Source organism: Phoenix dactylifera, chromosome 17 (assembly GCF_051530095.1).
Source record: "Phoenix dactylifera cultivar Ajwa chromosome 17, Ajwa_hap1_PhDact_Kaust_v1.1, whole genome shotgun sequence".
Lineage (NCBI taxonomy): Eukaryota > Viridiplantae > Streptophyta > Magnoliopsida > Arecales > Arecaceae > Phoenix > Phoenix dactylifera.
Window position 1 is genome coordinate 16,524,997 of NC_143206.1, and position 22,148 is coordinate 16,547,144.

Below are 22,148 nucleotides of genomic sequence, written 5' to 3' on the forward strand. Positions count from 1 at the left end.
AGTTGCACATTCCATCAAGATTAATTTTACAACATGCATGGAACCATAGAACTTTTTACCACCGTAATTTTTTACAACATCTGCACGTACACCTGCTATATATCTAGGCATGCATTTCCCCTTTATATTCAAATACGAACGTACTTAACTATTTTTAATAGGCTTCAGAAAAACACCTGCTATAGATGGTTGCGTGTCTTCGAAAAACCACCCTCTTCTTCATGTCTAGTGCTTTGCCTTCAGAAGGGAACATTGGAAGCTTTTGATGCCCCTCCCACGGAGTAGAAGATTTCTCCGGCTTTGCTTAAGCTTTGAGTTAGCTAAGTCGAACGGGTAAGCGATAACTCCAGGATCAGAAGAAACCCGTCATCAGAAAGTTCCATATTATATATGAACACGTCTTCTTGAATACAATGCATTAGGTACATTAAACAGTTAGAGGTTAGTAGCCTCCTGATACGTCATAGGTCAATCTTTCCATGGTTATATAGACACTCCAAGTCTCCAAAAACCTTACCCTCCCCCTATCATCATAAAAGAGCAGGGTGTCTCTCCATGGCTGCTACCCAATTGTTCATCACATACTTTGCTATGATCTCGGCCATCATGCTCTCCGCATTTGGGGAGCTATCAGTAGACTTTTACGACGCAGTTTGCCCGCAGGCATTGCCCACAATCAAAGTAATGGTTGAGGAGGCGATCGCTCTTGAGCCTCGGATGGGTGCGTCGTTGGTCCGGTTACACTTCCACGACTGCTTTGTTAATGTAATTACATGGCTCTCTTCATCATCTTTGCCTAGCAAAGAACATCGAAATAGGCTGTATTCGATCGACATACGCCCGTGTATATATATATATATATATATATATATATATATATATATATATATATATATATATATTTTCTTTTAATTGCTCAGACTGAAGAAGAAATTGTCATGTAATTCTGATGGCAGGGTTGTGATGGATCAATTTTGTTGGATGATACCCCAGATTTCATCGGCGAGAAGACGGCAGCGCCTAACAACAACTCCGTTCGGGGCTTCGACGTGATCGATCAAATTAAAGCGGATGTCAATTTGGCGTGCTTAGGAAATGTGGTCTCGTGTGCTGATATCCTGGCTGTCGCTGCTCGAGACTCCGTTGTGGCTGTGAGTTTCGTCCTAATGAAATCGGATTCTATCAACATATGTCACTCATCAAATTAATTAAGCAGCCCAGCCATCAAATACAGAGTCTAAACTGTAAACCATCAAATGAGATTCGACAGTATCGTTTCCCATGATTCTTGCGCGTTTCCCATTTCATACGTAGCAACTGCATGCCATTAATTAGTACGTTCTCTAACTCTACTGCCATAAATTTGACTGCATGCAGCTTGGAGGAGGCTCCTATGATGTGCTCCTAGGCCGAAGGGACACCACGACGGCAAGCAGGGACGCAGCGAATACCAATATCCCATCTCCTCTCTTGGATCTTCCAGACCTCATCGCCAACTTCGAGTCCCACGGTCTGGGCCTCGTGGACCTCGTGGCCCTCTCCGGCGCGCACAGCCTTGGCTTCTCTCGATGCCTTCTGTTCCGAAACAGAATCTACAATGAGACATCCACCATCGACGGCGACTTCGCCGCCTCCCTCCAGGCCGTGTGCCCACCGTCGGGCGATGACGACAAACTCGCACCGCTGGATGAGTCTCCGGTGAGCTTCGACACGGCCTACTACCAAGACCTAGTGGAAAGCAGGGGACTGTTGCACTCGGACCAGCAGTTGTTTAAGGGGGACGGGAGCTTGGCTGGTGAGCTGGTGCAGAAGTATAGCGGGAACCGTGATGCCTTCTGGGCTGACTTTGGGACGGCTATGATTAGGATGGGGAACTTGAGCCCCTTGACCGGGAGTGATGGGGAGATTCGTGAGAATTGTCGAGTTGCGAATTAGGATGAGATGAAGAGTTTGGTTGGTTGTTTGGATTGGAGGGTTTTGTACATGGCGTGGCACTGTGCTGTTTCTGGGTGTTCACGAGATGGATTCTTGTATGTATTAAGTGTTTTTAGCAAAAGGTTTCATGCATTACTTTAGCATCAGAGGATTCTGTTTTTTACCTTGGTTGCATTTCAGCCAGCTGCATCTTCTATGAAATATTCTTTTGGAAGTCAAATATGATTGAAACATATTTGTTATGACTATTATTCAATTGGCAAGTTTTAACTTTACAACTTCAAAGTTCTTAGCTTAATCACTTTTTACTCGATCCTCTATTCATTGTACATAGTCCCGTACGATGTACATTCCCTTTTCTCTTGGCATTTTTTTGGGCCTCCCTTATCATAAAAAATAATAATAAAAAAAAAACTTTAGCAATTGAGAAGTACAGATGATGTTCCATTACATTGCTAAAGCTAAGTCACTACATCTACTTAGCAACTGATAAAAAAACGATTTTTTTTTCAAATTTAGGTTATCACTTACATAATACCTCTATATATATATATATATATATATATATATATATATATATATATATTGTTGCTGGAAATTGGACCCGGGGCAATCTTCGGTCGAGGGAGAGGGAGCTGCAGGTCACCACGGCGGGGCGGCGACCAGTCGGCGGGCGGCGTCCTCCGTTTGGGGTGGCCGGAGAGAGGGAGCAGGGGGTCCTCACGGCGGGGCGGCGATCCGTCAGCGGGCGGCGTCCACCGTCTGGGGTGCCTGCAGGCAAGCCGGTGGCCGGGTTTTCTGGCGCCGGCCCTCCGACGCTCAAGTCAGGAAGGGGGCAAAGTGTGTAGAGAAGAGATAAACAGTATTTGTAGGGCACGGAATATCCCCTTAGGAGGAAGAAGCCTCCAGCCCCTTTTTAGAGGGAGAAGCTCCCCTTTTATAGGGAGAGTGGCAGGGTTACCTGTGATGTGACTGGGCGAATTAATGGATTACCGTCACGATTGGATGTGGGCGTGGAAGTAATGAGTTGCCGTGGATGGCCCGTTCCCATCATGGGAGGAGGTGGCGTGCAGCCAGAGCTTGCTTGAGGCGCACAGTGCAGTACATTCTTGGGAATGATGAGGCGTTGACAGTCATAGCAGAGTATGGTTCCTGATTAATATGTCGTGGCGTGGCCGGCAAGTAAAACATGGTGCGGTAAGGCTGCTGCAGGGCATGGCCGCAGCATATAGATGACGAGGCCGGCCTTCTGAGGTCAGCTCAGCCTTCTGGTCTCGTCCTGCTGGTCTTAGCCTTCTGTGCTCGGCCTGCTGTGCTCGGCCTTCTATGCTCGGCAGCATGGATGAGCTCGGCAGCCTTCTGAGCTCGGCTTGCATGAGCTCGGCCTTCTGTGCTCGGCAGCATGGATGAGCTCGGCCTTCTGTGCTCGGCAGCATGGACGAGCTCGGCAGCCTTCTGAGCTCGGCTTGCATGAGCTCGGCTCGGCTTTCTGAGCTCGGCCTGCATGATGAGCTCGGCCTGCATGATGAGCTCGGCCTGCATGGTGAGCTCGATCTTGCTGACGGATTTGGGTGCTATAATTGCATTTGTGGGGTGGTCCATTTTTCCCCCAACACTACCCCCCGACTTCCGAGTTCGAGCAGCTTTTTGGCTCGGGCGAAGGAAGTAGTCTAGTTGTCGATCATCCTGTAACATAGCCAAATATATATGGAGATGTGCGTGCCAAGTAGGGTGTACCTCTCATGCAGTTGGAGTTAAGTGCTCCAGGTTGACTCAGCGGCCTTCTTTGGCCTTGTCTGTTGACGATCAAGCCGAAATCGAGCCGAGCTCGATAGTCGATGGAGATCGAGCCGAGCTCGATTAGTCGATGGAGATCGAGCCGAGCTCGATTAGTCGATGGAGATCGAGCCGAGCTCGATTAGTCGATGGAGATCGAGCCGAGCTCGATTAGTCGATGTAGCATGACGTTAATCCTTTAACTGGGGGATCCGAGCTTGGTCGGGAATCTGATCTTGGAGACATACGGGAGATGGACTTCATTCGTTGGCGATCGTGCGCCCTTATTCGGAGCGGGGCGACGTTGGAGATAGAGATACCCGTGGGTCGTTTTTTGGATTCTCCGACCTGAAAATAGATAAAATATTGAAATTATTTGAAGCCAAAGTGGCGTCCTGTACCTTTTGGAGATATTTTGATGGCTCCCGAGCTCCAAAGTCCCTCAAGACTTGGCTCAGCACCGGCCTTCTTTGGCTTGATTTTCTGCGAGGTGTTCTGCGCTCGGGCTTCTGAGCTCGACGGCCTGCTGAGCTTGGCCTTCTGTGCTCGGCGGCCTTCTGAGCTCGGCATTCTGACCTCGGCAGCCTGCATGAGCTCGGCCTGGATGAGCTCAGCGGCCTTCTGAGCTTAGCAGCCTGCATGAGCTCGGTCTTCTGAGCTCGGTCTGCATGAGCTCGGCTTGTATGAGCTCGGCGGGGGCTTCTGTGATGGCGACGCTCTGAAGGGGAGCAACGTTGCGGGCGCTACCCTAAGGACTTACGCCCGTGAGGAGGGAGTACATGTTGGTTTCTTGCTTGCTGCCGGAAGATAGAAGACTTGGAAAGACAATGAGATTTAATGGGGCTGTACCCTGTCACAGAGGCTTACAATCCCATTTTAAAGCTCCATAACTCTCCTTCTCCAGATCTCAGCTTTTATTTCTCTTCCCCCCAGCTCGTTGACGTGAGACTTAGACTACTACTTCTCACTGGTTGCCCCCACATACGTCGTTGCAGCGGGAGCCATGCCTGATTCGAGATGGCTCGGGAGTCGGTTTCTTCCTCTGCTTAACATGAACCCGTGGAGGCGGCACAGGAGGAGCCTCCACTTGTTGCAGGCTTTGGGCTGCAATGGCTAGCGCTTGGACTTGCTGCACTAGCGCGTCGAAGTGCTCGGGTTAGACTTGTAGAGCTTGGTCTGCCGGAGGTCTTGGTGGTGGATTCTGGACTGAGCGCCCGGGGCTTGGAGCATGATGCCGGGAGGTATCAGAGACTCCTCTGCTCCTTAGTTTCATGGCCACAACTCGGGCCCTTCCTCTAGCGCCAACTGTTGCTGGAAATTGGACCCGGGGGCGGCCGCGAACGGAGGAGGAGGAGGAGCTCCGGCGAACACTGGCGGGCGGCGATCCGTCGGCAGGCGGCGTCCTCCGTCTGGGTGCCTGCAGAAAAGCCGGTGGCCGGGCTTTCCGGCGCCGGCCCTCCGATGCCTAAGTCAGAGGGGGGCTTAATTTTGGAGAAGGAGAGGGGGACTGTATGTGAAGTCCGAAAAATCCCCTTGGGAGGAAGAAGCCTCCCGCCCCTTTTTAGAGGGAGAAGCTCCCCTTTTATAGGGAGAGTGGCAGGGTTACCTGTGATGTGACTGGGCGAATTAATGGGTTACCGTCACGATTGGACGTGGGCGTGGAAGTAATGAGTTGCCGTGGATGGCCCGTTCCCATCATGGGAGGAGGTGGCGTGCAGCCAGAGCTTGCTTGAGGCGCACAGTGCAGTACATTCTTGGGAATGATGAGGCGTTGACAGTCGTAGCAGAGTATGGTTCCTGATTAATATGTCGTGGAGTGGCCGGCAAGTAAAACATGGTGCGGTAAGGCTGCTGCAGGGCATGGCCGCAGCATATAGATGACGAGGCCGGCCTTCTGAGGTCAGCTCAGCCTTCTGGTCTCGTCCTGCTGGTCTTAGCCTTCTGTGCTTGGCCTGCTGTGCTCGGCCTTCTGTGCTCGGCAGCATGGATGAGCTCGGCAGCCTTCTGAGCTCGGCTTGCATGAGCTCGGCCTTCTGTGCTCGGCAGCATGGATGAGCTCGGCCTTCTGTGCTCGGTAGCATGGACGAGCTCGGCAGCCTTCTGAGCTCGGCTTGCATGAGCTCGGCTCGGCTTTCTGAGCTCGGCCTGCATGATGAGCTCGGCCTGCATGGTGAGCTCGATCTTGCTGACGGATTTGGGTACTATAATTGCATTTGTGGGGTGGTCCATTTTTCCCCCAACATATATATATATATATATATATATATATATATATATATATATATATATATATATATATATATATATATATATATATATATATATATATATATATATATATATATATATATATAGGTTATCTCAAACACGTACAACAAATGAAGAACACTCGGTACCTATGCAGAACAAAAGAATCTGAATTTCCCACTGGAGCTGCAAAGAGTCGAACAGCTAACTATCGTGACAGAGAGAAAGAGCATGTTACTTCTCGGCCGATACATGGTGACCAAAGTTTCAATATATTATATTAGCTGGTACCGTTTTAAGGAATAAATGGGAGTTTCTTTGAGCGAGCCTGCTTTAGAAATAAGTAAACCTTTGTGTGCAGAGCTTTTGGGCATTATAAAAGATTGTCTATAATTGCTTTCCTTGTTTTGGTCTTTCCCATCGACTTGTATACTTCACCATTATGTATCTATCTTAACTTGCAATCAACCATTAGACCTGGTCGCCACGATTATGCCAAGTATAGCTATTTTATGTGTGTAAAAGACACTGTTGAAATGGATTAATACTCCCTTCCTCTGGTTGAACACTTCAGGTATCAACAGAAACTCGGAACTCAGGTGCTTATGCTTGGCTCTCGAAACTATTTTAAATCATGGACACCAAAATTCCGAAACCTTCAAATCTTCAAAAGACCTATTAAGTGATTTACAATATATTATGTAAAACGAAGTGTTGAATGCAATCACCTTGTCCTGGTGTAACAGGTTTCTCAACAACCATTTTTTAATAGCTAAAGATCATGTTCAATGTGTGTCGTGGTGTAGCAAGTTTGTGAGGACCCATACGGGCGTGTGTTTAGTCTCACATCGGTTATTCGCTGAATAGATTTTGGATACTGATGTGGGGTCGGAACCCCGACACCAGCCCGCACACCGGACGAGCAGGGAAAGCATCCGCGTCCTCCCCGAGGTATTGTCCGCTCTGGGATTGCCGCTTCGGGTCTGCGGGAGGTCGCCCAGGGCCGGAGCCCAATGACAGTCCCAATGACAGTCCCGAGCCCTGCCGGCGCGGGGGTCCGCGGAGGTTGCCCCCTATCCTCACGGTTTTGTCCCGCAAAAGGGCCCTCGGTCAGAAGAGGTGTTTGCACCCCCCATTTAAGGCACAGACCTTTCCGCTGATTATCCGATGTGGGACTAAACTGGGAACCCCATCCCACAACACAGCCCCCCAGCGGGAAGGTCTGTGCGTGGCCGGGGCCCTTCCTCTAGCGCCATCTGATGTGGGGTCGGAACCCCGACACCAGCCCGCACACCGAACGAGCAGGGAAAGCATCCGCGTCCTCCCCGAGGTATTGTCCGCTCTGGGATTGCCGCTTCGGGTCTGCGGGAGGTCGCCCAGGGCCGGAGCCCAATGACAGTCCCAATGACAGTCCCGAGCCCTGCCGGCGCGGGGGTCCGCGGAGGTTGCCCCCTACCCTCACGGTTTTGTCCCGCAAAAGGGCCCTCGGTCAGAAGAGGTGTTTGCACCCCCCATTTAAGGCACAGACCTTTCCGCTGATTATCCGATGTGGGACTAAACTGGGAACCCCATCCCACAACAGATACTTATATACAAGATCAAGAAATCCAAATAATATATTCCGGCTAGCCATTTTGGGTGAGGTTCTGGGTTGTGACAAATGGTATCAGAGCGGGTCCGGCCCATAACCTATGTGAACTAAGAGACACTGTAGTACATTTCATTGGGATTGACCATGGGCCGATCATGGTGCTTCTGATTAGATTTGAATGAATTTGAACCCTTTAACTGACGAGGACGTCAAGGCTTAAACGGGAGGAGTATGTGAGGACTCGTGCTGGCATGTGTTTAGTCCCACATCGGTTATTCACTGGATAGATCTTGAGTACTTATATATGATCAATGAACCCAAATAATACCTTCCGGCTAGCCATTTTGAATGAGGTCCTAAGTTGCTACAAATGGTATCAGAGCCGACCCGGCTCATAGCCTATGTGGACTAGGGGACACTATAGCACGGATTCATTGGAGCTGACCACGGACTGATCATGGTGTTTGTGATTCGATTTGAATGGATTTGAATCCTTAGCCCAACGAGGATGTTAAGGCTTAGACAGAGAGAGAATGCGAGGATCCGTACAGGTGTGTGTTTAGTCCCATATCGGTTAGTTGCTGGGTAGATCTTGGGTACTTATACAAGATCAAAGAATTCAATTAATACCTTCAGATTAGATATTTTAGGTGAGGTCCTGGGTTGTTTCAGACTCTATTAGTTATACTCACTCTAAATGTGAGCGGCTCTTGTACCAAAAGAAAAAGAAAAAATATACATCAAACGTAATTTAGTGCTCAAAATCTGGATCTGCTCGAGCCCTCAACCCTTCCCATCCCTCCCACGCCCATCATAACCTGAGACACAAGCTATAGCAAACTCCAGTCTCCACGCACGTTTCCACCTCAGTCCCTGTCGGCAAACCAACCTCAGAGAGCTAAGAAGGCAGCTTCCCCATCGTTCGACGACACCATCGAACATTACGCCGGCCGCACGAGCTTGTCCAGTTCTTCCAAGCATCTTTCGCTTTCCCAGCATGGTTTTTCGACGCCCAAAGACCTTCATCAATGTCTTCATATACTGCACCCATTCCGACGACCCATCGGGCTCGTCGGCCAGCAATCTGTGCAGCCTCTCCAAGGGCTCATGGGCATCGGACCTCCCCAAGCACGCCTCCATAGTATCCGAGTGAGACCTCAAGTGCTCTGGCTCGGCCCTTGCCAGCATGCCAGCATCATCGGAGGTCTCTTGCTTGCAACACTCGCCGACTCGCTTCTTGGCCGCAAGAAAATGCTCGTCTTCTCATGCCTCACCATATCTCTCACAGGAGCTCTAATAGTCATTTCATCGAACATTTACTGCCATGATACTGGGAGAGGAGATGCGCATTTCGGAGGTTGCTGTAACAGCCCGCTATTTCGGGGATAATGGCCCGGCCTAAAGAGGCCAGAAGAAGAATATGCGATCCGAATCCAGTAAGAAAAATAAGATCGAGGCCCGGCCAGCCTGAGATAGGGCCTAAAAAGTGGAACCTGTAGCCCAATCCCGCTTATACGCCCGCATGGTATAATCTTATCCCTTGACCACTTTCCCTTCCTAATACAACAGTGACTCGCACCAGTCTGCATATAAGTGCAACCAATAAAATCAGAAAAAAATATATATATATAATAAAGTAAAAAAGAAACCAAGTCCTGATTCTTCTAAAGAAACTCTCCTAAATGATGCGCAATATAGAAGACGACGCAATCCGCTGCATTGTTCACTCTTAGTAGACATGACAGGCTCGGAAGGAGCCAAACTCTTCTGCAAGCCCAGATGTGCTGTCCTCAGATCCACTCAATCACTGTAGTCAAATCTTCTTCCAAGTGAATATTATTACATTTATTGTTTGTCAGCATAATCATAGAACAAGACTATAATTTTATTTTATTTTTTTTGAAACGGGTGATTCATATAAATTTAATATAAATATATTTAAAAAAAACAAAATATGGCATTTTTCAAAGTGCAATTGGCAGCTCAATCTAAAGGCATCGCCGGACGCCTACCAAATAGGCAAACAGATGGTTACGAGTTGGATGCGTGAGAGAACATTTTTGGGATCGAAATTAAAGAAATCCGGCAAGGACGACATCGTATAAGTGGCCCTTTAGGGGGCGTTTGGTAACCCCAACAAGATCACCACGGTGATCTAAGATCCCCGGTGATCCGAATACTGGGGTGATTTGATCCCCAGTGATCTAAAATCAATGTGTTTAGTAGGCTATGGTCCAGTGATTAAAAATCTTCGGGTATTCATGAGTAACTTATTTGGTATGGTATGGGAATCCAAAATCACTGACCACATGATACCACAAATACCCCTGATATATCGTAAATGGATTTTTTATGTATTTTTAATTCTCATGAATTAAAAATGTAAGCCAATATGCTAATTTCTATAATAGCTTCATAATTTTGTCACATATTCTACTTTTAGTAACCCTTATCATATATTTATTAATCATGTAAAATATATTATAATAAAATATTAATATATTTATCAATATATTAATTATTACTATATTCTATAAAAATATATTTATTACTCCTATAAATCATTAATCTTATAAAAATATGTTATTTTTTATTGTAGAATTAATATTTTTATTTATACTTATAATGGATTTTTTTAAATACTAATAATTATTTTGATTAGAAAAATAAGATAAATAGAAGTAATATAGTAATATATTAAATATTTTCATTATATAAATATAAAATATAATAATATATTTCTACTATAATTTAAAATTATCCTTCAATAATAATAGCATAATAATATGATTAGTAATATATTATAATATAATTTATATCATTAATATAATATATAATATCAACATTATATATATATATATAGCATTGACATAATATATTGATGGTATATTGACATATCAATTTTTTTGCTAACTTGAAGGGTATTTTTGTTTTTAACTTTGAACCCAGGATCACTGTTCTGGGGTGATCTTGGATTCCGGACCTCAAGGACGGATATCCCATCACCGAATTGGAGGATGATTTGAGAAGTGAAGGTGATTTAAGATCACCAGGCGTAGGATTATAATGCAACCAAATACAGTGATCTCATCGTCATTTTTGGTCGCTCACCCCATACCAAATACCCCTTAGAGTATGACACGTAATACGCAGCCTAACGGAGAGGGCGACTCTCCGTCCGTTAGTTCAGGCGGTCCATCCTCTCATCTTCCAATCCGTCCCCCTTCTTGTGAATGCCTCCCTCTCTGCTGAAAACCTCCTCGCCCGCTTCAGTCGGTTTCGCATGGCCCCGCCTTTTCGGTGCGACTCCTCTCCTCTCAATGCCTCCTCCCGAACCCTAGCGCTCTCGCCCTCCTTCGAAACCCTAGAATAATTAGGGTTTTTGCTCCTCTTCTGCTTCTCCTCCGCCATCCAATCATGGAGGAAGGAGACGGGAATCCCGCAATAAGAAGGTCGTCTTGCGCGTCGGATACGTGGGAACTAATTACAGAGGTAGCTCGAGATTAAGTCTTTCTTTCTTTTCTTTTTCTTTTTTTTTTCCCTCTCCAAGATTTTTATTGTATTCTTGATAGTAGTTGGAGTATTTTATATTTTTAACATTGATGATATTTAATTTTGCAGGTCTTCAGATGCAGCGAGATAACCTGCTTTATCGAGTAAGACCATAAAGGAAAATCTTCCCGCATTTGAATTGATAATTATTAAAGTGCAGTTTATTGGATTCTGCTCTTGAATGAAAAAGAAAGTGAAATAATGTTTTCGATAGAACTAATTTTTCTTGAAAGGAGCTAAGATTTACCAAAAGATATTCCGTATATATTATTGTCGGAAGGGCCTTTTTGTGTTATTACTTGTCGTTTATGTAAATGATCTAAGTATTGATGGCATCATGCATCTTATCAGCTTTGCGTAGATGGGCCTTTGCTAAAGCATTCCAATCTTGACGTATAGCAATTGAAGCAGGGTTGGAATCTGCCATCTTTTGGGCTGGTGGGATCCGTTATAGTAATTAGGGAATGCAGATCTGCATAAAATTGAGTGGGCTAGGAGTAGCCGAGCCGACAGGAGGAGTAAGGGTCGCATTTAAATACTTCTTAATTATTTAAATATAATAACATTTTTTTTATTTCTGCAGATGCGGGTATGTACCAATTTTATCTTCATTATGATAAAGTATGCAACCAAAGCAAAAACTTGTGCTTTAAAAAAGCATAAAAATACTGTGCAAGGGAGGAATTTCTTCCTTAATAGCTCCTTTATAAGTAGGTGCACACAATAATTATATGTTTCCAATACAGGATTCCACCTTCAAATATTTATGAGACCAACACACTCTCTTTCTTATGTAAACCTTCATCATGTCCTAAGAAAGCCTTGGTGCTTGTCATCAGATTGGTCATGTTAAGTTAACATGTGATTGTAGTTTATTAGGATGCTGCATTTATTCATCAAGAAAAGAAGTTCTGCCCCCTACTTTCAAGGAGGAATTGATAATAAGCGAATTAGTAATTGATATCATACCATGACAAGTTGATTGCGTATACGCTGAACTTACAGCAGGAACTTAAACAAAGAAACATAGTCTTGGTAGCCTCCTTTTAATTGGCAAGCTATCTTCTTATATTTCCAAGTATACAGTAAGGTTCCCTGGTTTACAAGGATCTTGAGCATCTTCCACATGCGCATTTGTTTTTGTATAGATACCTGCTGATGCCTTGTTGTCACATCTAGAAATCGCCTGGTGTCAGATATGAAAAGCAAGTCACCCAGACAGCTTTCTGGAAATTTCTGATTTTAAAAATCTAGTACTTCATAGGAAAACTTTTCTCACTTTCCATATTTTTTTACTAAGGTTGCATTCATATATATTTATATTTGTGTTATTTAAGAACTAGAATTGCGATTGATGCAATGTTCATGAGAACACCATTTGATGAAGGATACCAATGCTTAACCTCAAATTAGTCGCAACTAGATTTTTGTCATGTCTGATGCACGTGAGAGGATCTGATGGCTTGCGGTCTTTCTGTTGATAATGAAGAAAAGATTAGATGGACTTAGACACAGAAAAAAAACAGAGTTAGTGGGGAACTTTGCGACGTAAGAAATAAGATCCTACCATTTGTAGTTGGCCCTAGTGGCATAATTCTTATGTTTTTGTTCTACATGATATAGAACATCAATGTGGGTCAGGAATCGCAAAGGACAGGGGATCTGGCTACGTGAGATCAGTGTAAATGTGTGTAAGTAATTGGGTTAAGTATGCTACGACTAAAAAAAACCCTGAGATGCAGATCACTATGATAAACTTGACATGACCCGAACAAGATCTCTCCTACCTTAGAAGGAATTGAAGTCTTCTAATAAAGAAGAAAATAGTAAGATACTATTGTTGAGTTTTAAAATAATTATTGTCGCAGGAAAATAAATTGAATAACTAGAAGGCTAATTTAAACTAGAAAGCTTGATCTAAAAGATAACTAGAAAGCAACAAACAAGAAGTAGAGAGCTAATTCTAGACTAGGGTAAGTAGAAGACAAGATCCAAACAAGAAAGCTGGAAAGTAAATTAAGGTAGGATAACTAGTTGGATTCTCCCCAACTGAATCCATTAATCTGACCAGAGTCATCCTAGCTGTCACTTGGACTTTCCACGTCAATAACGTTGCGCTAGTTTTGCATAGGGCCTTATGGAATTGTATTAAAAGAGAAAAAGGGCATTCGAGTCACATGAAGGTTTCTACAAAGTTGCATCACAGCAAGGCAGAGTCACACCACCAAGAACACTCATGAAAACTTCTATTCTACTCATTATGATATAAAAGAGATGAGTACATGAGATATTTATAGTGTTCTAGGGCCTTTACATTGATAAAGACTCATGGAATCCTTTAGAAACTTGGAAAATATCTGCATGATGGCTCTTAAGAACTAATGCTGCATTTTAAGGGTGCTTCTAGATGCAAATGGAATATCTGACTATGACCGAGTCCCCATTAGATTCAACTGATGGTAACCTGGGTTTATCAGTTGACCCGAATTTGACTAGGACTCAAATTTCTTTGGCCAGCAGGATTTTTCTGCTGACAACTGAATTTGATGGTATGGTTCTTATCCTTAATTCGCTAATTGATGATTTGACTCTTGCTAGCGGTTACCAAAATTGAGAAAAATACAAAGACTGAAAACAAAATTATCAAAAAGACTCTGATTGCACTGATACGACTTTGATATTTTGCCCATAACATTCTTGTCTAACCTCTGGTTTATGTGATTCAAGTTGTATTGGTAAACTTACTTGACAGCAGGCGTGATGGAAGTGATTTCATCTCATAATTCTATTTGTGCTATTGTTGGTGAATTTTTGAAGTTGTTGTTACCTACAAAGCATCCTAACACTACAAACATTTGAGTTTTTTTGTGACCTGTGAGTCAAGTGTCACCACATAGCCATGCTTGGCTATCAATTTAGGCTTCCTAGGGTTGCCCATGTTGCCTTAGGGCATGTTTGGTGTTGCTTCTGAATAGAAGGAAAAGCCAAAAGCTAGGTTTTCTAGCTTCTCCTAAAAGTATTTGTTTTTAACTTTCTTCTTATAGAAATACTTTTCGTATAATGCTATCGAATAATAATTTTCTTTTGGAAAATGTTCTTTTGCTTTAAGAATACGAAAACACATTCTTTAAGAATACGAAACATGCCCTTAGTTCTACTCCTTTGCCTTTAGCATGACTGTCGAGGCAGGTGTATTTTCACCCTTGCATTACAATCATTTAACTTCTTTATTTGCTAAATCAATGAGATGATCATTTGTTGGAGTGTACTTCCTAAGTCATCAAGATGTATTTAATGCAATCTATTCCATTATGATAATCCAACAAAAGAAACAAAACTTCTACGACATCTCTAATTTATTGTAAATGCAATAATCACTTGCATCTTTGAATATGCTTATGGGTCTAATATGCTATTGCTTTAGTTCTTTTTTTTGGGGGGGAGTCTTTTATTATGTGTTCTAAATGATACTCCATTACTGTAATTAGTTTCTTATTTGGTCTGAGATTAACATATGTTAGGTGCATTTCTTGGCAGCCATGATTTCATTGAAGATGGAGATCCCTGAATATGCATGGAGAGAGAGGATCCTATTGGCATGGTTATTGCGAATTATGTTAATTCTAGCCTACCCAATAATGTCAGTTTTCAGCATATTACCATCTCAAAAGTGAGAACTAGAACTTGAAGTTTTTTATGGGTTAATTTATATGCCTTATTACCACCCCAAAAGTGAGAACTAGAATGAGTTAATTTATATGCCTTTTTACAAACTAAGTGAATAAAATACGGCGTTTTAAAAAATATTGAGCAACTGCATGATGAACTTTGTTCTTATTTAACACACTGCACACAAAGTAAATTTGGGCATGTTCAGCGGCATATAAGCCTTTCTCATCCAAGAGTTCTTTTTGTGCCAACAAAGCTGGAAGCTTTTCTCCATTAGTTAAGTCCTTGTCAACTTGTATCTTAAGGGATGCGCTTGAAATTTCGATAGGAAGGACTGCTTCCATACACTAGACCAATGAATAAGGAGTTTGACCAGTTGGTTCTTTCACTTTGGATTCATCGAGGCCCTGGTTAGGAAAAAATAAAGGTTTTGGGCAAAAGCAGCTCTTACCTCAAATTTTGTCACTTGCATTCACTCCATCATAATTCTTAGCTGCTAGCCTTCTAATTTCTGTGCACTTTATTGTGGGTCCATACAGCTATCTTGTACACATGCTTTGTTTGATCTTTAGGTGACTTGAAATAAACTATCTCCACATTTCAGTATGACTGTTTTCTTTGGAGATACGTGCAAATAGATGCATGCATACGTTCACACACAAACTGCAAGCATTAGTAAATATCACCTTCATTGCGTTCACTTCAATATTTGTTGTGATGATTCTTTTGCAACAGTTCCATATTCGTCACTGCCCAGCTATGTTAACCTAGTTGCTTCTTTCTTTTAGACACAGAGAGATGATACAACATGACGTGCCATTTGGTGGCACTCCCAGAAAATGGAGTGAACTGTTTATGTCAGCTACAAGATTTAGTACTTGACACTTATTTTTGGAATACTCTGTCGAGAGCACCTTATTGCACTTGCTGGCACTTTTTTTTATAGTATGATTACAGTACTAAACATTGATAGTGAAAAGTGTCCATACTCTTTTAGTGAAGTGTCAGATCTATATGTTCTTCTTCTTTTAGTGTTACAATGGCATAAGTGTAAGTGTAACAAAATTTTGTTATTGACTGGTGAACTTACCTGGTCATCAATGTATGTATGATATGGAAGTGTCCCTGTGTCAGGATTTTTGGAGGTCGGAGTGTCTAGGTAACACTGCTACACAGTGATGTTGATGATGATGAAATCTTTTCTTTTATCAACTGTCTACTAGTTTAGCACTGTCTACTCTCTCCAAGTTATAGGAAAGGAAAAAGGATAGCCTATCCCCGAGCTTTCTGAGATAGTTGATATCTTTTACAAAATGTGCTGTTTGGAGAGTTATAGCATGTTATAGCAATGCTGAAACTCTTACTACTAGTAAGCATGCTTTTTTTGTTTTTGTGTTTTTTCCCCCCCTTTTCCCTTTCTGGGTAATGACTGTAGGAAAGAAGGAAAAGAATGCTCCTTAGCTTACTTCCTATTGCTTATTTGAATTGGTTTCTGTAGGAGTTTTGGTGCAAGAAGAGAATGCACTGTTCAGATGTACTCTTATCTCCTGCCTGCTGAATTTATTGGGATCGGTAGCGACTCCAGCTTCGCTGAATTTATGATCATTTATATCAATTCAATAATATACTGAAAAGTTTTAACGTATATGTTTGTCGCTGGCTTGTTTTTGAGTTTGCTTTTACTATGATATCTCGGTTCTCTGGACTTTTTGTTCTTTAATGATTAATACATATATAGATTTGTCCACTCTGATCTGTACAATTATGTGGTTTCTGTCTCACTTGTTTTTTATCCCAGGGTAATTTTTCATGCATTCATCAGTATAATGACTAATGATTAAGCATATATCAAGTGAATAATTAGTTTAGCTTATTATCAGATTTAAATTTGCCTATGTATTTGCTGAAAAGTATTCTCATTTGTAGTCAAGTGGCATCTGAATTTGCACAGAACAGTCTAATAACACTTGCTTATTGTAGATGGAAATGGAGGAACCATCCATAAGCCATTCTTATTTAGGGGTTTATAGTATTAAATCAGAACTGTCACATTGTTTTTTACAACTAAAATGATCTGAAAAGACATGTATATAACATTTTTGATTACATTAGAAATTTAAATTTTTTCACATGGTCAAGACAACCATGATTGGAAAGCGTGCCTGTCATGGATGTCTCAGGAATACATAAAACATCTAAATTTAACAGCATTTACTGGTTGAATGTTAGATAGCTGACATCTATTATTTCCTTGTAGGGAGAACATTGTTTCCATAAGTAAACAGTTCATTTCAAATATAGGAAACAACCTCCAAAGCAAGGCCACATTATCAGAAAAACAAGAATTGCGGAGGATGTGTTGGCCGCTGAAGTTGCGGAAAATGATGATCTAGAAAGTTCTGAGGTTGTGGATGCTGCACTCGATAAATGTGAAGAACATCCAAACATTCAATGTGACAGTGACTGATGAAATGATCTGCCAGGAAAACAAAATGATGAAATTAGAGACTCAGAGTTCCGTCTTGCTGTTTGTGCAAGATGGCTTCATGAGCCAGATGAAATGGGTGGACTAAAGTGTCTCACGTCAGAAAGGTCTTTTGCTGCTCATGTGGACAGCTGCAGACGTCTTCAGGAAATAATTTCGTTGAGCTGTCCATATGAGGTGAATCTTTCATGCTACATAGGCAAGCTATACCCTATAACCTGGTGGTCTTCATTTGATGCATATAGCTCCTTTTACAATTGCTGCATGCTAAATGTTGCTATTTAACATACATCCTGGAATAGGTAGGAAATCGCTAGCTATCATTAGGTTGTCATCTTTTTCCTTCAAACTTAGTTTGATATTTTCAGCAAAATTTTGCATCTTGTTGGTGCCTAATATCATCAAGTGTAATGGAAGAGCATGTGGGACTCACCATAGTTTGCCCATCTAAAAGAAAATCATGAAGCTTTTAAGTTTTCTATGTATATATATATGTATATGTATATATATATGTATGTATGCATCACAATGAATATTTAAAAAACAAAATAATGCGAGAAAAGCATATGTAGAGATCTCGAAAAACTATGGTGGAAAGTGGTAAAATGGCCCATTTTAAATTCGCTTCAGAATCATTTTCTCTTATTTTACTGCTGGAGGCCATTTTACACTATTATATTCTGAAGTTGAAAAGCTTGTCTTGGATACTTTTCCCCTAACTAGTCTTTTGCTTCATATATACATTTGACAGGTTGTTGTGGCAAATTATCAGTACTAACTAACATCGGGATTTACCAGGATGTTTGACTTGAAAATCTTTGCCTATTTTAGATATCTGACAAGTGACTTTTAAGCAACCATATCAACTAAGCTATCAGCGATGATGGAGTATAAGCTTTGAAGTAAATAAGACAATATACTGTCATCTGCAACTGCACCAGTATATACTATAGGGTAGTGTCCTATCTTTTAGTAGATAAAAACATGAGCCTTATTTTAATAATTTCTGGGTTTTTTTCATCTGAGCTTGTGCATATCTTAATCCAAGTCATGCAAGTGCTTAACTTTTGTTACCATCACAGCTCTGAAAAGTGGGGACTTTAGCAGCAGTGAAGCGGGGTTGGCTACCAAAAGATGTCATAGAGTTATCTCTGGTGATGTTTTCTGACATTCTACCCCTTGCCCCTTCTGATCCCTGGGGGTGACCGCTACTCTTCTTTAACACGACCTGAAATGCAAATAGTGATCGAGTCCGAAGAAACCCAGAAAGCATTTGATGAGTTCTACTCTTCTATGATGTTGCCTCAGTCACCCGACTTCTTGGATCCATCCAAATCCCCATGGAAGAAATGGGTGGATAGTCTAGATGCAAACAGAAGCATTTCAGATAACAGAGCTGGTTGAAGTCAGAGCCGCATGGAAAGCATGGAAGAAAATTTCTCGAAAGCAAAGAAAATCCTTTTGAGTCACAACTTTGCCTATACTGAATCTCCAGTGAGCGTGCAATGAGGTATGATATCACTCCCACTTTTTCTGATATTCTTGCCTCCCTCCTGCACCTTTGACCCTACTGTTGTGTGAACACTGGAAGGTAGCTTTGTTGTATTGTAGGAGATGCATGCATTGTTCCATGCATGTGTTGATATCCGTTCGTATTTCTATGAAGTGTTAGCATACTTGATCTTCCATTCAATAGGCTGTCAACTGTTATTTGTTCGTGATGCTTAGTGAAGTTGAATATGTTTTCACAGTAAATGAAAGTTTTCTCCAAATATGGAATGATTTTTTCTTCTCTCTTTGATTCTCCCAGCTGGGTTGATATCCCTCGTTACAAACACTAACATGGTCAAATCATGTTGAAACTTCATCCACCTTTGATGCTACCTAATAGCTCTTCCAACCTCACTATTGATTTTGATATTTAAACCTGTGGCATTCGCCTGTTATGCTTGTGACATCACCATTGTCTCATTCATTCAGAAAGGGGTCTTAAAATGACTTTTGCTTTGTTCTTCCTCTTCTGTCTAGTCCTTGATGGCCCCCAAACATGAGTTCCTAGAGATGCTGCTCCGCTTTATCTACCCAATTTGTTCAAGGTATTTCAGACGCTTTTGACAATGTGGAGTCTTAGGGCATTGTGTCTATCTGTGCCCCCTTTTCTGTGCCATATCTCTTCCAGTGCCATGATTTTGTGATTGACGGATAACACAATTTAACTAGACAATGATATCATCCAGATACAAGATGATACTAGCATAGTTACATTAATATTGTTGGGGTAAATTTTCTATTTTACTGGGTTAAGCTTAAACCTTGCACCTGAGACTTGAAAATGCCCCCATATGGTTTAGCAGGGTGTAGCCTTTGTTATGGTCAGAACCATTGGGCTGGGTTACACTTACACCTAACCAGTTTTCATGTGTTGCAAACCACGTGTTGGTAGGACTAGAGCCTTTTGGCAAATCCAGCGGCCATGGCTGAATTAGAAAGACCCACTCCACTTCCGTTCCACCACCTGCCATTTAGCTGGCCCGTTACTCATTCTTCGAGAATAAAAGGTTGAAAAAATACAATCCCCTTTGTCTCAAAGTTGAAATGAGCGTCTAACTGAAGCCTGCTTGCCAGTGGTTTGTAACGTTCATCCCAGGTTTAATGTTTAAACCCAGGGGCACCTACACCTTTATAACTTGTTCCTTGGCCTCTTACTCTCAGCACTCACCTCACGCTCCTCTGTGCCTCTCTCTCTCTCTCTCTCTCCCCCCCTCCATTTCCTGTGTCTTCTCAGGATGGGCTCTTTGCAGGCATGGGTTTCTGAGCACAAGCTCGCCAGTGTCGGTAAGCAAAGCATCTGATCATCTGGCTTCTTCGGAAGGAGCAAGAAAAAATTGGTGAAGTTTTAGGTCTATGATGAGCCACTGGCTAATATGGAATCCTGTGTCTTTCAGGAACTCTATGGGCTTCAGCCTTGGTGGCATCCTTAGCTTACTCGCGTAAAAGAACGCCACACAAGACCAGCGTCAGGCTGATCCATGCTAGGTATTTGTTAGCAGGATAAGTTTCTTGTTGAAGGCGGAAATAAAGGTAACAATGATTTTGTTGTTTATGGTGGTGGTGGTGCAGGATGCATGCGCAAGCCCTGACCCTTGCAGTGCTCTCAGGTGCAGCGCTGAAACATTACTTGGAGACCAATTTTGCCATGGATGATGACAAGAATTAATCCCTCAGCTGCTCGATGATTCCAAGGAACGGCGTCCATGAAGCGTCTCGCAATGATATCATGTTGGCTTGTAGCTTTAGCTTGTGGGGATGGCACATCATGCCTAATTAAATGTGCAGCGGGCTTATGGTGGTGAGAATATGGACTGCATCTTGATGAAATAATGATATTTGTGATGATGCATGTCTTTTGAAATTAAAAGTTATGATTATATGCAATTTATTGTTTTGTTATACGGAACAAAGAAGAAATTACCTTGTCCTTGTACAGTAGAATTTCAAAGCCCATAATTTTTCTTGACGCTTCGTATGCATTTCTCCTGTAAATATAATTTTCGTTGTTTAATGACCAAGAACTTCCATGGAATGTGAACTATGTGCCAGGATAATCACAAGAGATAAATCATTTAGAACATTTATGATATAGGATAACTAGGTTTAGCTTAGATGTTTGGCACCCTTCTTCTTAGCAGAGAGGTCTTTGATTCATCGTCAACTAATAGGAAGTCCAAGGAGTCCTCAGTCCTCTTATATTTTTCATCTTCGCCCCGAAAAAAATACGGCCTTTTTATTTTCATAAATATTTTTCTGATAAAAAAATATAATTATTCATATATTCTGTCGGAATTTAAGTTTTAAGGGAACGTTACACCACTTCATCACACCATATGCGGAGCTACTACTGTTGCATAAAGCTGGTAATGCAATTGGAGACTAGAGAATAGATCTCGTAGATTTTTTTTCTAACTTATTTGGTAAGGATTTCGATCGTAGCTCACCGAGAAGCCACTGGAGATGACCTGTGAGAGCGTTTCTATCATACTTTGATCTTGATATTCTCCGGAATCTAATCTCCCACCATTATTTCAGGGAAAAAACCGTGTAGCTCATTATTCTTCTTTCCATTTTCCTTTTTTTTTTGTTGTTAGGAAATCGTAGTTCATATTGTCAAGACCACATGATAATTCGTCACTAAAAAATTATCACTTGGTGATGTTTCACAAAAATGGTATGGTCTTAATAGTGATGGAAATGTCTTACATAAACATGTATTCTTGTTGAGAACAGTGAGTGTTATCTTTATCCATGCTATTTAACAATGCATGATGCTAGTGATGATGGCTGTCTCTATGTCCACGGAAAACCACCAACATTAGCGCCATGTACGTTCCCTCTTCTGCAATCCCATCCCCATCAAACATTATTGTAAATCCTATCTTTGCGTACCTAAAAGCTACATATTACATTCACCTCAGGACCCTCTCCACGTTTCTTGGCATCATGTACCACTTCGCTCTCAGGTTATAAGCAAGGTATCATTTCTTTAAACCCTTTCTCACCCTGAGAAAGAAGTGGCTTCTTCACGGGAACCAGCAGCTGAGAAATATGCATCCATTTGGAACCAGTCCGTGGGGCACATTGCTAGGCTAACTCGATGGAATACCGAAGCCAAGCAAACCTTGGGCTTGATTCCTATATAATTGGTTTGGTTAAGAAAGAACTATGGTCCTTGATTATTAAAGTATACTGTAGCAGAAACGATGCAACTTATTTAAGGTAGCAGATCAATCAATGAACTGATTGTGTTGATGAAATTTAGTCCGCTACCTAGAATTGGATTTAAATTTATTAGAGGAAAGCTATGGAAGCACACTCTAAAAATCTATGTCTATATGT

General features: G+C 42.1%; 2 protein-coding genes across 15 annotated transcripts; both read left to right on the forward strand.

The window, feature by feature from the left end:
- The first annotated feature begins 497 nt into the window (after nt 1-497).
- LOC103699953 (peroxidase RIP1-like) lies at nt 498-2,155 on the forward strand. Its single transcript, XM_039133188.3, has 3 exons — nt 498-765; nt 957-1,151; nt 1,378-2,155. Exons 1-3 carry the CDS (start codon nt 556-558, stop codon nt 1,933-1,935), a joined length of 963 nt encoding a protein of 320 aa, XP_038989116.3. The 5' UTR covers nt 498-555; the 3' UTR covers nt 1,936-2,155.
- Nucleotides 2,156-10,681: 8,526 nt separating this feature from the next.
- On the forward strand, nt 10,682-20,705 carry LOC103721515 (uncharacterized). 14 transcript variants are annotated; one of them, XM_088713150.2, is made up of 10 exons: nt 10,685-11,041; nt 11,171-11,205; nt 14,639-14,771; nt 16,269-16,412; nt 17,028-17,432; nt 18,007-18,209; nt 18,338-18,765; nt 20,041-20,090; nt 20,201-20,291; nt 20,376-20,705. In XM_088713150.2, the coding sequence occupies exons 7-10, from the start codon at nt 18,761-18,763 to the stop codon at nt 20,470-20,472; spliced, it is 243 nt and encodes an 80-aa protein (XP_088569276.2). In that variant the 5' UTR covers nt 10,685-11,041; nt 11,171-11,205; nt 14,639-14,771; nt 16,269-16,412; nt 17,028-17,432; nt 18,007-18,209; nt 18,338-18,760; the 3' UTR covers nt 20,473-20,705. The 14 variants fall into 14 exon arrangements, 6 of the variants coding, with proteins under 6 accessions (XP_088569276.2, XP_089784250.1, XP_089784252.1 ...); XR_015974263.2 differs by adding an exon at nt 11,453-11,619 and having other exon boundaries at nt 10,683-11,041; nt 18,338-20,336; nt 20,414-20,705; XR_016398854.1 differs by lacking the exon at nt 20,041-20,090 and having other exon boundaries at nt 20,201-20,336; nt 20,414-20,705.
- Nucleotides 20,706-22,148: the final 1,443 nt, after the last annotated feature.

Excerpts from the sequence above, each read along its gene's own strand:
- LOC103721515 (XM_089928124.1), top strand. Across the intron at positions 20,091-20,200 it reads GCACAAGCTCGCCAGTGTCG|GAACTCTATGGGCTTCAGCC; the intron begins GTAAGCAAAGCA and ends TGTGTCTTTCAG. Across the intron at positions 20,292-20,375 it reads GTCAGGCTGATCCATGCTAG|GATGCATGCGCAAGCCCTGA; the intron begins GTATTTGTTAGC and ends GTGGTGGTGCAG.
- LOC103699953 (XM_039133188.3), top strand. The coding sequence starts at position 556 with ATGGCTGCTACCCAATTGTTCATCACATACTTTGCTATGATCTCGGCC. Across the intron at positions 766-956 it reads TCCACGACTGCTTTGTTAAT|GGTTGTGATGGATCAATTTT; the intron begins GTAATTACATGG and ends TTCTGATGGCAG. Across the intron at positions 1,152-1,377 it reads CTCGAGACTCCGTTGTGGCT|CTTGGAGGAGGCTCCTATGA; the intron begins GTGAGTTTCGTC and ends GACTGCATGCAG.